Source organism: Rhinatrema bivittatum, chromosome 17 (genome assembly GCF_901001135.1).
Source record: "Rhinatrema bivittatum chromosome 17, aRhiBiv1.1, whole genome shotgun sequence".
NCBI lineage: Eukaryota > Metazoa > Chordata > Amphibia > Gymnophiona > Rhinatrematidae > Rhinatrema > Rhinatrema bivittatum.
In genome coordinates this window covers 8,368,625-8,382,736 of record NC_042631.1, presented here as the reverse complement: position 1 = coordinate 8,382,736, position 14,112 = coordinate 8,368,625, and the positions used below count along the sequence as shown (strand labels likewise).

Here is a 14,112-nt window from a genome sequence, read left to right as displayed (position 1 = left end):
CTTTAAAATTAAATTCAGGACTGTTCTCTTATTTCCAAAAATGTTTGTATTTAATATTTACAAGGTCAATATGGAGTCGCCTGGTATGTACAGAGAAAGACTCTTGTTACACAAATGCAAAAGTAAAGAAATTCCAAATTAAAACTAAACTCAGCATGGCTGCATGTATTGTTAGGAAGAACCTGGATACCAAAGCAGTTTTAGCACACTGCTGACAATTTCCCTGCAAGATCAAGCTTCGAGAAGGAAACGATCAGCAGTATGTTAGGTGCTGTTATGGCTTATAGTAAACCTGCATGCACAAAACTGATGGGAAACTGTGTTCTCAGTGGCTGACCAAATCGCAGTGTAGGGGGGGTAGGAGTGGAGGGGGAAGGGACGCTGAGAGCTCATCAGGCACAACATGGCAGAAAGAAAAGAAAGAAAAGTCATGCTTGACCCGGGAAAGAAATACAAACAAAGGTCATTTCTAAACGGGCATGGGAAGAGGGCTGCACAATTTTATCTTGATATATTTCAACCTGGAACCGAAACAGATACAATAAAATGGCAGATGTAGACCCCACTGATTTAAGAATATACAAGTCCGCCCTTACAACCAGGAGGAATGGCCCCACAAGGACCTGCCAACCTCCTAGGAGACAAATCTTCTTGGAAGAAAAAAAAAATTTTTTTTTTTTTTTTGAGGTTCAGAACTGCAGGTTTTGAACGTTCTGCTAGAGACAGTATATGTGCCAGTGGCTGTGAAAACTTCTCTGTCTCCATCAGCTGGAAGGGAGGCAAAACCCAGGAGTCTGGACGGATCTGGGTATGTACAGGGAATTCATATTTTAACATTTAAGTAATGCTATCATGCAAATCAGATGTGTGAAGAATTTGGTTATCACTGGCAAACATTAGAAAATGTGCTATGAATTGCAGACTAACTCATGGCAAATACAAGTAAGAATTAAAGTTAACAAATAAGGAAAATGGGGATAAAAGATCTGTAGAAAATGCCTCCTTTATTATGGTTTCTAAGAGAGCTACTCGGGGTTGTCTCGGTACTTGTACAATTGGGAGTGAATTTTCAAAGGAGTTACGAGTTTAAAAATGGCATCTCTCATAGCAATTTCCAAAAACACGGTTTCATGTGCGTAAATCCTTTTGAAAGTTACTTCCTTAGTATTGGGGGGGGGGGGGGGGGGGGGGAGTCCAGTTCAAAAGGAGAACTGTGAATTTTGCAGGAAATTAAACACAAAGTCATCGCTCACCAGAGATGACAGTGATTTCTGTTTTATATACGGTGCTTGAGATGATAATTTTATTATTTCATTTTCCATACAACTGATCTCCAAGCTCCCCATTTCGAGGTGTTGTTGGGTATTTTAGAATTGAGCAGGGATTGGAGGATTTTATACAGGGGAAAAAATTTTTATAGTTGAACATTAATCAAAATTAGCCTTTTGTATCCTGATTAAAATATGATTACAAGCTGTTTACACTGCAATCCAATGCTAATGTACTGGTTAGGTTTATATAAAAGCTTACTAAGGAGATGAATACAAACATTCCCTCCTATATTGTGAACAGGAGGTTAAAAGAGTGGCAACTTGCTTTTTAAATGTCACTGCAGGCATTAAACTCCTGCAATGAAACGGCCGAAGTTCCAGATGTGGAGCCTCCTTCCTGCACACTCGAACCAATGGCAAGCAAGCTGGTAAAAATGCAAACCAAAAAGAGCCCTGCATTTCTAAACAGACGTGGCTGGAAAATTGCATCCTGGTCTGGAAAGAGATCAGCGGGGAGGTAGGTCTGGTTTATTTCCCCCCTCCCTCATTGCAGTGGCAATTTTTGGCTGAGGGCCGCGCACCAGGGCACCTTCAAGAATCTCGAAATCATGGGCCACTAGGGGTCCCCCTGAGATAATGACCATGACACCCTGCTCCCGGGGCTGTGAACGCTGCAGCACATAGTAACAAAATTACCCAGCTAAAACTGGCCGTCTGAAAATTGCCCATCCCATCCCCCTGAGAGTCAACGCCGGCGAAAGAAAGCAGGCGGTCTTGGGTGGGGTTAGATTGGCAGGGGCAACAATGCATGTAGTTTTGCATTTTCGTGAACTACGTGCAGGATTTTTTTCCCCATGGAAAAATTGCTCAAAAAAGCAGGTATAAATCTATGCAGGTACGTTTTCAAAAGGGAACGTATTGCACATAACTTGCCCTTGCAGAAATGGTGGAAGGTCTGCCAGTAAAAGCACCCCTGAACTTTACAATTATGTGGGCAGAGCTCCAATAATTCTTTGGTTACGCTAACCACAACATACACATCTATAATCGCTGATAACGAGCCACGAAAGCCTTCACTATTTCTCTGTAATATTGCTGCTGTAATAAAGTCAAGCACGTGGCTCAACCTCATCTTCCACGTCCCTGCCAGCCCGGGGTTCATGGGAGTCAGGCTTTCTGTATCAACCCGACAGAAACTGGAGGGTGTTTGAGAGTGGGACAGGAAGCAACAGACCCATACTTTGCCTAACGCCAAGCCAACACGTGAGGTGTCAATCACAGACACTGCAACGTATTTTTCACCAGTTAAAAGAGGTTTAGCTAGCAGAACAAAAATAAAAGTGTCAGAGGTTTTGATAAAAACAGACACATTAGGCAGTAATATCTATTTAGCAAAAAAAAACTGATGTAACATACAAACTGAATTCCCCAGTTTTATGAACGAGAAGGAGAATGCAATAAAGGAGGCATACAATGAGCTGAGAGGACTTGCTACGGCCCTTACGAACGTGCATGAGCTGACCTTCTCTTTCTTCTTCAATCTGTGCCATTCTCAGAGCTATGGCTGATTTCTCCTCTCTGACCGGGTCGTGGGCATCTTCCGACTCTGGTACCATCTCTTGCCATTCCAGAAGCCGATTCTGTAACTCATCCACACTACCAGATTCACTCGTCTATGGAATATTGCAAACACCATGGTGACTTATAAACATAAGCAGCACTGAAATCCTACCAATTACCTATGGGCTCAAATGAAAATCACAATGAACCTACTGGAAGAGGACTATACTGGTTACGTGGACATGCAAGAACTAATCTAGGTTAAAATAATCAAAGCAGATCAGAACAGAGTAGCAGCTTAGTGGGTGAGCTTCTCAAAAGAAGCTAAAAATGCAAATAATCTGGGGCAATTATAGTTTATGTCATATCAGATTGGTTGGGACAATCCTACAAAATCTAACATCAATCCAAGTAAAAGCAAGCAGAAAGTAACCTGTGAGGCCGCCCTCTTTGTAACTTGCTCAAGATCTGCCTGTAACTTTCGCTGCTGCTCTTCATAGAGCTCCAGTTTGCGCAACAGTTCCTCTGCAAAAGAAAAGTAAATTAGCTGAAGTATTCATTCATAGATTAAAACCGAAGAAATTTTAGTGTTAGAGAGGATAAAATGCAACAAAATGGAATAAAATAGCATCCCCGAATATTTAGCAAAAGGTAAAAACTGACTAGATAGAGCAGTGTGTTAGTCAAACAGAGAAAAAGGTTAGGATTTTAGAAATATTCAAACCTGCAGCACTTTGTTTTCTGGAACCTTACTCCTAAAGTGGCATTTGACCTAGCTGGCCTCCCAAAAAAAGTTCCCCCTCAAATTATGGGAAACTGTTTTATCACTCTCCTCCTATAGAAGAGCAATTGAGCTTAGCAAAGCATTCAGTTCAAACCCGGTTAGAAAGACAAGTAGGACAAGGTAAACAATGGACAGCAAAGAATAGGAAGAGATAGAAGACATTACATACGTAATAGGGAACCAAAGGTTCCTAGGAACCCCTGATTTATTTAAGGGGCTCACACCAACCATATCTGATCCCAAAGAAATAACTGTACGCCCTTCCCAGCTGGCGCTGTATTCAGGTAAAGGGAAGAAAGGGGGTTAAGTAGTGTGGACCAACTCTGGGATAAGCAGGAGTTTTGGGGCTGTGGGATACTGCAGGAAACCTATCAAGTGCAAGCAATGGATTTTTATGGAATCATGCAACTGAGACACTATTTGGAGCATAAGGAGATAAGATAATGTTTAAACACTGTGTCTAGTCCAGTGTTCTTTATTCTGTTTTAGACAGTGATTTTCTTGATTAGATGTGTTTTGTTTTTTTATTATTTGAATTGTCTATTTATATTAATATTATTGTTTTATGTTGGTAATGTTTTAATGATTTATGTATGGTGTAGGATAATTGATTTAAATAAATAAATCAGAACTGTAATATAAACGGATAAAACCCCTCTCAACACTATGTATTAAAACACAATTACTGAAACGACTGATTTCTAAACTGTATAGGATATTGCGTCCAACATATTGGGGTGGAGGGGGGTTGTTTAAATTTAAAGCATGAAGGGGCATGGGAAAGGGAATTCAAATATCATATCCTAGAGGAAGCACAGGGTGAGAAGAGAAAGGGTGTCAAAAACATCCATATCAGCAAACCTGACAGAAAATAGCTAGAAGGTACACTCCAGGTGCTACCCGACAATGTATCACGTACGGAGGAAAAGGTCCCGTCATCATGGAAAACAGGAAGAGAGTATAAAATCTTATTCATTGGCAGGGTGGGGCATTTACACATGTTAAGTTTTTTAAAATTACCCTGGAAATTATACATGTAAAAGTACGTGCAGAAACGACTTCATGCACACGTGTACTACAAAGAGGGATTCACAGGGCATCTTTACAGCGTGCTTTCAATTTCTGAAGCATCCTGGAAATGTTCATGTGGATATTTACCCATGCCGAGCTAAGGTATATGCAGACCGCTAATGGGTGCCGAGCTAAGGTATATGCAGACCACTGATGGGTGCCGAGCTAAGGTATATGCAGACCGCTAATGGGTGCCGAGCTAAGGTATATGCAGACCGCTAATGGGTGCCGAGCTAAGGTATATGCAGACCACTGATGGGTGCCGAGCTAAGGTATATGCAGACCACTGATGGGTGCCGAGCTAAGGTATATGCAGACCGCTAATTTTCAAAGCAGACTTGCATGTGTAAGCCCACTGTGTAAATTAGGGCTGAAGTCCGTGTGTCCCTTCTTAGCCCTATGCGAGCTGTTATAAAATTATCCTCCCTAAAACTAAAGTCCTTTCAGAACAATGACTGAATTACCTGATTGTATGCGTCTACGTTCTGTTAGAACAATGCATATGGGGATCTGAGGTCTTTTCCTCCTATTGATTAGCATTCATCTAACATCAAAATAATTTATACCCGTATCTGTGAAAGCAAGACATTGTGCGTTCACTGAAAAGAGGAAACCACCTTAGGCAAAAAAGAAGGAACCGTACGTTATGAAACCCCCTCCTCCGAAAAATGCAGGAAAGGGTCCCTGCACAACAAGGCTTGCAGCTCAGAAATCCTTCTAGCTAAACAGAGAGCCACCAGGAAAACAGCCTTCAGAGAAGCCCTCTTAACTGGTTCAACGGGAGGACCACACAGCACCCGAAGAACTAAGTTCAGATTCCAAGCTGGACAAATCTTCTGAACCGGAGGACGCAGATGTTTTCCCCCTTGAGGAAACAAACTACATCCGGATGAAAAGCCAACAGTCTTCCCTGAATCCTACCTCGAAGGGAACCTAAGGTTGACACCTGAACCCGAAGGGAATTATAAGCCAAACCATTAGCCAAACTGCTTTGCAAAAAGGCTAGAATCTGCGAAACATCCAACTTCAAAGGCTGCACCTTGTTCTGCAAACACCAGGATTCAAAGACTCTCCACACTCAGACATAAGCCAACGACACGGAAGAGCTCCTTGCCTGAAGCAAAATCATAATCACAGGTTCCGAATAACCTTTCAAGCGGAGCCATAGCCTCTCAAAGGCCAAGCCGTTAGACAGAAGCGATCCTCCCAGTCTGAAAATATGGGTGCCTGTTGCAATAACACTGCAAGTTGGGCCAAGCAAATGGAACCGTCCACTGCTAGACGGAGAAGATCCACAAACCACAGCCACTCAGGTGCCACCAGAATCACCATGGCACTCGACCTACGAGAGGCCAAGGAGGAAACATGTACAGCAACAGGTGTGTTGGCCACGGTTGAACAAGAGCGTTGATGCCCTCCGATCCGACCTCCTTCTGCGACTGAAAAAATGATCAGTCTTTGCATTTCCTGGAGTCACCATAAGGTGTACTGCTGGTCTGCCCCACCTGGCCTGAATCAAAGCGAAGGTCTCCGCCAACAACTCACACTGGACTGCTCCTCCTGAGCAGACCCGCATTCAGGAAGCATTTACCATTCTGAGTTCTGAGCTCAGGAAACACTTCCAGTTTCGTTCTCAGCTCTTCATTTTCATTTTGCAGCTCCGAGACCCGACTGGTTAAGTCAGAGAGATTATTCTTTGTTGCCGACTGCGGAGAGAGGAAAGATCAGGTTTACTGAGACATAACGAATAAAGGAATTTCTAAAAAAAATATGAGGCTGGTTTTCCTCTCATGCATAAGTGACAATATTTGTTTATAATTAGGTAAGTAAAGGCAAAAAGGATGCCTACAACTAGAAATCCAGGAAGTTCACAGAAGATATATTTATAAACTTATAGAAAATCAACAGACTGCAAAAAACATACAGATTTCAGGAAAGCAGCAGTTAAGCTAAAACCATGGAACAAAATGTCCAAGTGGAGGGCTCCATTCCCTCTGTTTAACCTACAGTATAAAAATACATTCCTGGAATCCTCCAGAACGCAAAGGCAAAAGCAGCGGTCTTCTCTCAACCAACAGAAAATATAAACTTTCATGCCTAAAGCGCTGTGCTACAGAAAAAACGGATACACTGTGCTTTGCTATTTAATAAAAGAAGAAATAAAGTTACATGGAAACTTTTAAGTTCGTCCTCCAACTGTTTGATCCTGGATTTGGACCACGCTTTCATTTTAAGGAGTTTTGCTTCGGATTTGCTTGCCTCATCGACTTTCATCTTCACTTGTGCTGTAAACATAAATAAACCATTATTTGAAAGAGCTACCAAAACTATGGAAGATAACTTCTGCTTCTTAAGTTACATATCCCGAAATTATACTTGGCCAAGAGAAGACTTAAAACATTTACATGGTTGCCCAAATTGAGCCAGAGTGCTTACTTTTGGAGGAAATTATTTTATTAAAAGATACTCTATGTTGTGGCAGGAGATTCATTAAAATAGTAACCAGAATCAATTACATTACGGAGTATAATGCTACTGCAGAGTGTCATACTGCCGAAGCACTACATTTTTAAGCATAAAAAATGCTGTATAAGAATATTATCCATGCACATCTAGATAAAGATTACTTGGTCCATCTTCCATGAGCAGCTCCCCTAACTGTCCCCAGCCCAGTGCCAGTGGGCAGCAAGGAACTTAACCCCTGACAAAGATTTAGGACAATAAAAAAAAACTAACGAACGTTTGTTCCGATACCTTCCAAGTTCTCCATTTCTTGTTTGATGGCAGAATCTGTATCCATGGCTTGTCCGGACGTCCTCTCGCCATCTTCTCTTCGTTTCTGAAGCTGCAGCAGGGCTCGATCCTTCTCCTGAAGTTCCATCTCGTGCTTCTCTTGGATTTCCTGCATCTTGGCACCATGCGTCTCACATAGCTTTTTCAGTTCGTTCTCGTGTTTCTCCATCATGTCCCTGAGCTGAGCTCGCATTACATGCTTCTCAGCATCCAGCTTAGACTGCACATTCTCTTTCTCCAAATGAAGACGTTTACATTTGTCATTTAGTTCCTGTGCAACATAAAAAGATTTCATGACATACATAAGAGAATGCTAGGGGACCAATGGACTATCATAGCTTTTTGGCGCACATTCCTTGTGTGCAAAGTCCTTTTAACAAAGAGAACTGTGTATTAAATGCAGAAAACATCCAAAAAGAACATGCGCTAGCATGCATTAAGCACACATACTTCTGCACAATAGAACTGTATGCAGATGAGCCTGGTAGGTAAAGTATGAGAGTCCACAAGGTGTAACTTAAATACTTGCAATAACTTATTTGCAAAGCTGTCATGCGTATTTTAGCGCTGCATTCATAGCTAATAAGCTGCTTTGCATAATTTTGTATCACAGTAATTCAGCATAGTTTTAGTGCAGAAACTTGCAAAAGTAGGGATCAATAAAAGTGAGTTATTGTGACAGTGTAAAAAGCGGCAATTGCAGATACAATTCTTTGCAAGTTTAAATACAGTTTGTACCACTGCACCATGAAGACAAGAAAAGAAGCAACTGCATTCTGACTAGCCGCACCAGAGGATCTCTCCCACCTATAATAGTCATTATCTAGTTGCATTATTTCATTTTTCCCTAACTGTAGGCTGACAGTCAAACTAACTCCTACCATCAGTTGCTGGTCCTTGATATCCAGTTCTTTCTGCAACATATCAATCACCTGGGTTCTACCAAGCAGAACTTCCTCCTTTTCATGTAGCTTTTGCTTCAAGGCTTTCAGTAACTAGCATAAAAATTACACAAATAGAAGATCTTCAAAATAAGAAAGACGTGTTCAATTGACTCGTTCAGAAATAAGACAATGTCCAACCTTTGAACACTGCACTCCACAGACCATTCTAACTGCCATCTTGAATCACAGACACCCAACACTGAAGATGCTAAAGGTGCAATAGCAGAGCTGGGCAGACTTTTGTGCCTGAAGGTCTCCCCCCAGAAGTCTTAGATCCGACAGGCTGGCAGCAACATCACATCGGCCTGACAGTCACTTATGTCTGGAAGTAACATGCAATGGACACCTCCACGCACTGCAGGAGAGAGGGGGTGCCAGCACGGCCATTTGGCTAAGGCCTACAAAGTTCAAGGGGCCGACTTTTGTTGGGCAAAATTTAAAAAAAAAAAGCTAAATATATCTATTTCTAACAGGTATAAATAGAAATTTCAAGTGTAACTGAAGAATTTGCTACCAAAGAAGCTTGTAAAGCCTTCTTAAATAAATAAATAAAAATGATTTCTCTTATTAAGTATCACACACAGGGGCCTAATTCCTGCTCTCTCCAGCCCTGCCTCCACCTCTGTGCTAGAGTCTCTGTAGGAGGTGTAAAAGCCAGCCGTTATTAATTATAAGAGCTGGGTTTTACTATACAGCGGGTGCAGCAGGGGTCTAGTAGCACGAGAGCAGGTTTTACTGCTAGGAGCCACCATTTATTTAAACATCAACACATGATATTAAGTAAGCAAGCTGAAACATATAGAGAAAGTGCTCCTCCAAGAGGAAGAATTTACAAGATGTCAATTCAACATAAAAGAACTTTTGCAAATCTTAGGAACACGAAAATGGGAAACCAAGAGCAGAAGATGTGGTTGACAGGCAAAAGTTTTGATTATTAGTATTTTAGGTGAGGAAGCAAGATCAACTATTTCTTGGATGCTCCTCTGCACCCTTCCCTTCTGCCATGGGGGCTCCCAACTCCCTACCTGCTCTAGATCAGCGCTCGCATCGGATTTTGCAGCTAGCCTAAAAAGCTCCTGCTCGTGCTTCTGCGACTGGGTCATCAGCTCCTTCTCTTTTTCCTGAATGATACTTTGAAACATCCGTATCTGAAAACAACCAGATATTGAAAAATGTAATATTTACAAAAGCACTCAATCCTGAGAAGTCAGGGCATTTCATCTCACATTCCACCTTTGTTTTTCCTGGTTAGAAAGATTACTATATACCGTAACAGCAGTCCTACAAAGGCCCACAAAAAAAATTAAATATATTGCTGACACTCTAATATAACCTGGTGAGCCACCTGCAGTCCCTCAGTATGGACTTGTACCCAAGCCAAGATATTACTGAAAATTAACAAATCCGCACATAACAAGTCCCCCTTATCAAGCAGTAGGATATGGAATCCAATAATGGGAACAATCCTTTCCAACCTTAACAGAAGAAGCCAAACGAAACCCGTGCCATTCTTCAGTCTATTTACAATAACAGATCTAGCAGACTCTCCAGTCACCACATCAACTGGGTGGGACTCTGGACTGATCTATGGGACTACAGGAACGAACATTTTTAAGGCTCTGGTTCTGCTCCTGGAGAAGTCTTGTTAGGTATGCAAGCAAAAGGTGAAGTTAAAGAAGAACTGGCAACTGAATATTCTGAAGCATTTAGCTACTATTACTGAGGCTTTATGAATCTTGACGCGCAGAAAGGGATCACACCTTCTGAAACAGCATGACCTCCCAAGCAGCACATGTCCCCGCTCAGAATGAGGATTGCTTTACTTTCGCAGGCGACTTACATTTTCCACATACATGGCTTCCCTTTCCTGGAAATGTTGCTTCTCCTTGTTGAAAAGATTTTTAAGGCTCTGGTTCTGCTCCTGGAGGAGACTGTACCTCTCTTCGTTGTCTCCCACCTTTCTTGTAAGGCTCTGAATCAGAGCCTGCATGTCCTGCATCGAGAACTCATTCACACTTGGCTGATGCCATATAATCCGGAGAAGAAAACAAAATTACAAGAACTTTAACCCTCAATTAAAGGAAAAACTCCACCTCTAAGCGCAGATATTACAGACTTGTGAGCAGAACATTAGCTTGAAGTCACACTATCAAAGTTGTACCTGGACTACTTTCAAGGCCCTAACCATAACCTGATGGTCAGAAACTTACTCAATTGCCAACAAAATGTTACCTAACAGTCTTAAAGCATAATTGGCATTTTCTTTAAACTTCTGAATGTGTCAAACTAGAAAGTCTTGAATTGTTTGCTTGGAAACAGCTGTAAACTGTTCCATCCAAGACCACAACAGAGCTTTAATGCATTCCATAATAATTAAAGAAACAAATGATAAGAGGCAGGGAGCGGCAGCAGAGTTTAAAATAAGAACTCGAGCCACCAGACCATAAGGGATGAGGCTGGTGATGAGTTCTAACCGTCCTGAACTGAGCCAGCTACACAGCCAGAGTGGTCTCTAAGCTTTCTATACCCTGTACTCACCAATCCAGTAGTTTGTGTAATTTCTTAACAATGCCACAATCAATGTGTTTTCATTAATTTAACCTGCACTAAGCTTCATGATTGGCTTATTTTAGAATGGAACTATCAATTCTTTTCAACTCTATCAGCACAATTTCCAGCTGCTGGATTATGCGTGCCACTTAAAAGCTTTCAAAATATTGAGAAACACAGCACCTTTTCCGAGATGAGATTCATTGGTGATTGCTAAATGTATCACATTAGAAGGTCAATTTTTTTTTTTTTTTTTACTAATCCAGACAGTAAGATTTTTTTCTAATTAAAAAATGCGTAGAATTCACAAATGTAACAGTTGAAATAAGCATCAGCAGAGCACTTCCATGCCTTCTACACTCAGCAGCAGTGCAGAATCAGTTTAATCAGCTCCCCAGCTAGAATTACTGTGCAATCTACAATGAACTCAAGCTGTACCTTTACATCCTCAGCAGGAACTGCTACTTCTTTGGCAGGGTCACTTGATCCAGCAGCTAGCTGCAAGTCAATAATGTAAGCTTCTTTCTCTGCCAATTTCTTGTCCTTCCCCACGAGCATAGCATCCAGTTCAGAGCCTCGCTGACACAGGGTCTCAATTTCTGTGTTCTACGAATAAAAACATAGTATTATTACTGTATTGAAACATACACATTACATATGGCATAACTGGCACTGAAAAATCTTCCTTTAGCAGCTAAATATTTCTTTTTTCATGAAGTTTCTTGGTTTATGTACAAATTAGTCCAGCTTGTTATATTAATATCCGAAGGCTGCTCTGCATGTGAATAATACTTTATTTAAAATTACTTATATACTGCATACACCATTGATCAAAGGGTTTACAGTTAAAAAAACCTCATAAAACAGTTAGGAACATGGGATATAAAATAAGACAAGGTATAAAAGCATATAAGCAACTACAGCCAACATTCAAAGGTCCTAATCCACATTAAGTAATTAAAATTTATATCAATAACATGATATAAAATAATACCACCAAAGGCATCTAAATACATAAATATCTACAGCCAGCATCAAAACTCCTGATCCATCTTCATTAAACACTTAAAAAGCCTGCCTGAGAATACCCCCTTCCTTTCTTAACAAAGATCTGTAAATCACCCGTCTGGTTTCTCATCTTGAATGCACAGCTTTACAACGTGGATGTTCAAGGTTTTACAATGCATTCGTGCGACAATATTTATTCCACTCTTCAAGAACAGTGAAATAAAAAAAAAGTCCCTGCAAAAGCATAAACCCAAGGCCCTCGCCTCTCACACCTTTTTGTGTAGCTCTTCATTTTTCTGGGAAAGTTGAGATTCCAATTCTTCCACCCTCCTCCTCAACACCAGAATCTTCCCTCGGTTTGCAGCAGCATTTTCCTGATCGCTCTCCCCAGGTGCCTGCAAGAAAACAAAAGTCCAGAGACCAATATATATGTTCTCAGAGGTCATGTAAAAAAGCACGGCACGCCTTTCCTTCATTGGGGGCTGCCTTGCCTTTATCTGACCCCAATGAATATGAGCGTGGCTACCAATCAAGCGTGGAGCAGTCTGCTTTAATTGCGTGCTACTTTTATACAAAGAAGCAAGGCAGAAGCAGCCCAGTACCAAACCCACTGCAGTCCCACCCTGTACAATAAACCTACCCTTTTACTCGCTCCTTTCTTCTCCTGGGATCCAGATGAAATTTGCTTCTTAAGTTCTTCCAGCTGAGAGGACAGGGAGGCAACTTTTGCTTTGTTTTGAAGTTTAGCTTTGGAAAGTTTGACTTCAGAAGCTTCTTTTTCTTCCTGCAAGTCACAGAATATTTCTGATGTTAACATTTGGATAACAAATGTAAAAAAACTCAGATATCATGTCTCTGTGACAGGAAAAAAAAAAAAAAAGCATGTGCACTTTGGAAAGATGAGCTACAGCATTATTTTAGAATGTAAGTTTGCTTTTGAACATTATTCCTGTAGTGGTCACTGTACGCCTTATTTGTTGACTCATGAGGAGTCTCTAATAGAGATCATCTCTCGTTCGCAATGTAAGTGTAATGACCATATGGGATTAAGCATGAAAAGATACATTCTGTCATCAATTTGGAACTGATGAAACCAGTGATAACCTTTTAAAAAAAAAAAAAAGAAAGAAATATGGATAGAAATTGTCATCCGTTGAGGTCTATGCAATCAAAAGATTTTACATACAAACATAGAAATGATGGCAGAAAAGGACCAAATGGTCCGTCCGGTCTGCCCAGCAAGTTTATGGTTTGCACCAGCCGTGCCATACGGGTCGTCCCCCCCCCCAATAAAGATATCATCATGGGGTGACATCTGCCTTGCAAGTTACCCCCCATACTTATTTTCCCAAACCATTAAAGTCAGGGCCCTTGCTGGCTGCTGTCTGAGTCCAATTCCCCTTTCTCTCTCTGAAACTCTCATGATGAGTCTGGAGGGCATTAAACTCAGGAGTAAGATAAGGAAGTATTTCTGCAGATGAAAGATGGTGAATGCATGGAACAGTCTTCCTGAGGAGATGGTCGAGGCAGAGTCATTATCAAAACGCAAAAGGAGCCTTGATAGTGAGAAAGGTCCAAAGATTAGCTAGGGATGCAATGGCAGGAAGAAGGGCAGACTGAATGGTCCTTGTAGGCTCTCTCTTGTACATTTCTCTGTTTAAGTTTCACTTTCAATGTTAAAACAACATTTTGCCTACACTGTTTCTGCAGAAGATCTCTTCAATCTGTGTCACCACATCTGTTCTCTATTCACAAAGACCCACTGTACTCTCCCCTGCAGCTGCCATTTATAACCCTGTTTTAGTGCTTGTGTGTGCCTGAACTGTTACATTACCTATACTTAATCAGCAAAAGGTAATGCCACAGAAGAAATCTCAAGCCTACATGCTAGTGATTAGAGGCAAACATGATGGAAAGCAAAACCAATTTCTTTTTTGTGGCATCTAAATCGAGATTTCTGTACCTTTAACTTCTGATCTTTATTACGAAGTTCGTTATCTTTCTCCCGGATAAGTTTCTTGAGCTGAACCACCAACTGTTCAGTCTGAGCCAGCTGTTCAGTCAAATCACCCACTGACACAGCATTTCCCCCATCTTGTGCTCCAGGAACCTGCATTTTAAATACTGAAAA

At 41.2% G+C, this 14,112-nt stretch overlaps 1 protein-coding gene across 1 annotated transcript in view; it reads right to left on the bottom strand.

The window, feature by feature from the left end:
- LOC115079248 (golgin subfamily B member 1-like) overlaps positions 1 to 14,112 on the bottom strand; it is a 60,615-nt gene that overhangs the window by 32,732 nt on the left and 13,771 nt on the right. The window contains exons 3-14 of the mRNA XM_029582572.1: positions 13,945 to 14,091; positions 12,622 to 12,765; positions 12,254 to 12,376; positions 11,412 to 11,579; positions 10,264 to 10,443; positions 9,449 to 9,571; positions 8,361 to 8,474; positions 7,441 to 7,750; positions 6,856 to 6,971; positions 6,278 to 6,392; positions 3,265 to 3,356; positions 2,793 to 2,944 (exon numbers count right to left, since the gene is read on the bottom strand). Coding sequence (XP_029438432.1) covers positions 2,793 to 2,944; positions 3,265 to 3,356; positions 6,278 to 6,392; positions 6,856 to 6,971; positions 7,441 to 7,750; positions 8,361 to 8,474; positions 9,449 to 9,571; positions 10,264 to 10,443; positions 11,412 to 11,579; positions 12,254 to 12,376; positions 12,622 to 12,765; positions 13,945 to 14,091 — 1,784 coding nt within the window. The remainder of the gene's footprint in view (positions 1 to 2,792; positions 2,945 to 3,264; positions 3,357 to 6,277; positions 6,393 to 6,855; positions 6,972 to 7,440; positions 7,751 to 8,360; positions 8,475 to 9,448; positions 9,572 to 10,263; positions 10,444 to 11,411; positions 11,580 to 12,253; positions 12,377 to 12,621; positions 12,766 to 13,944; positions 14,092 to 14,112) is intronic.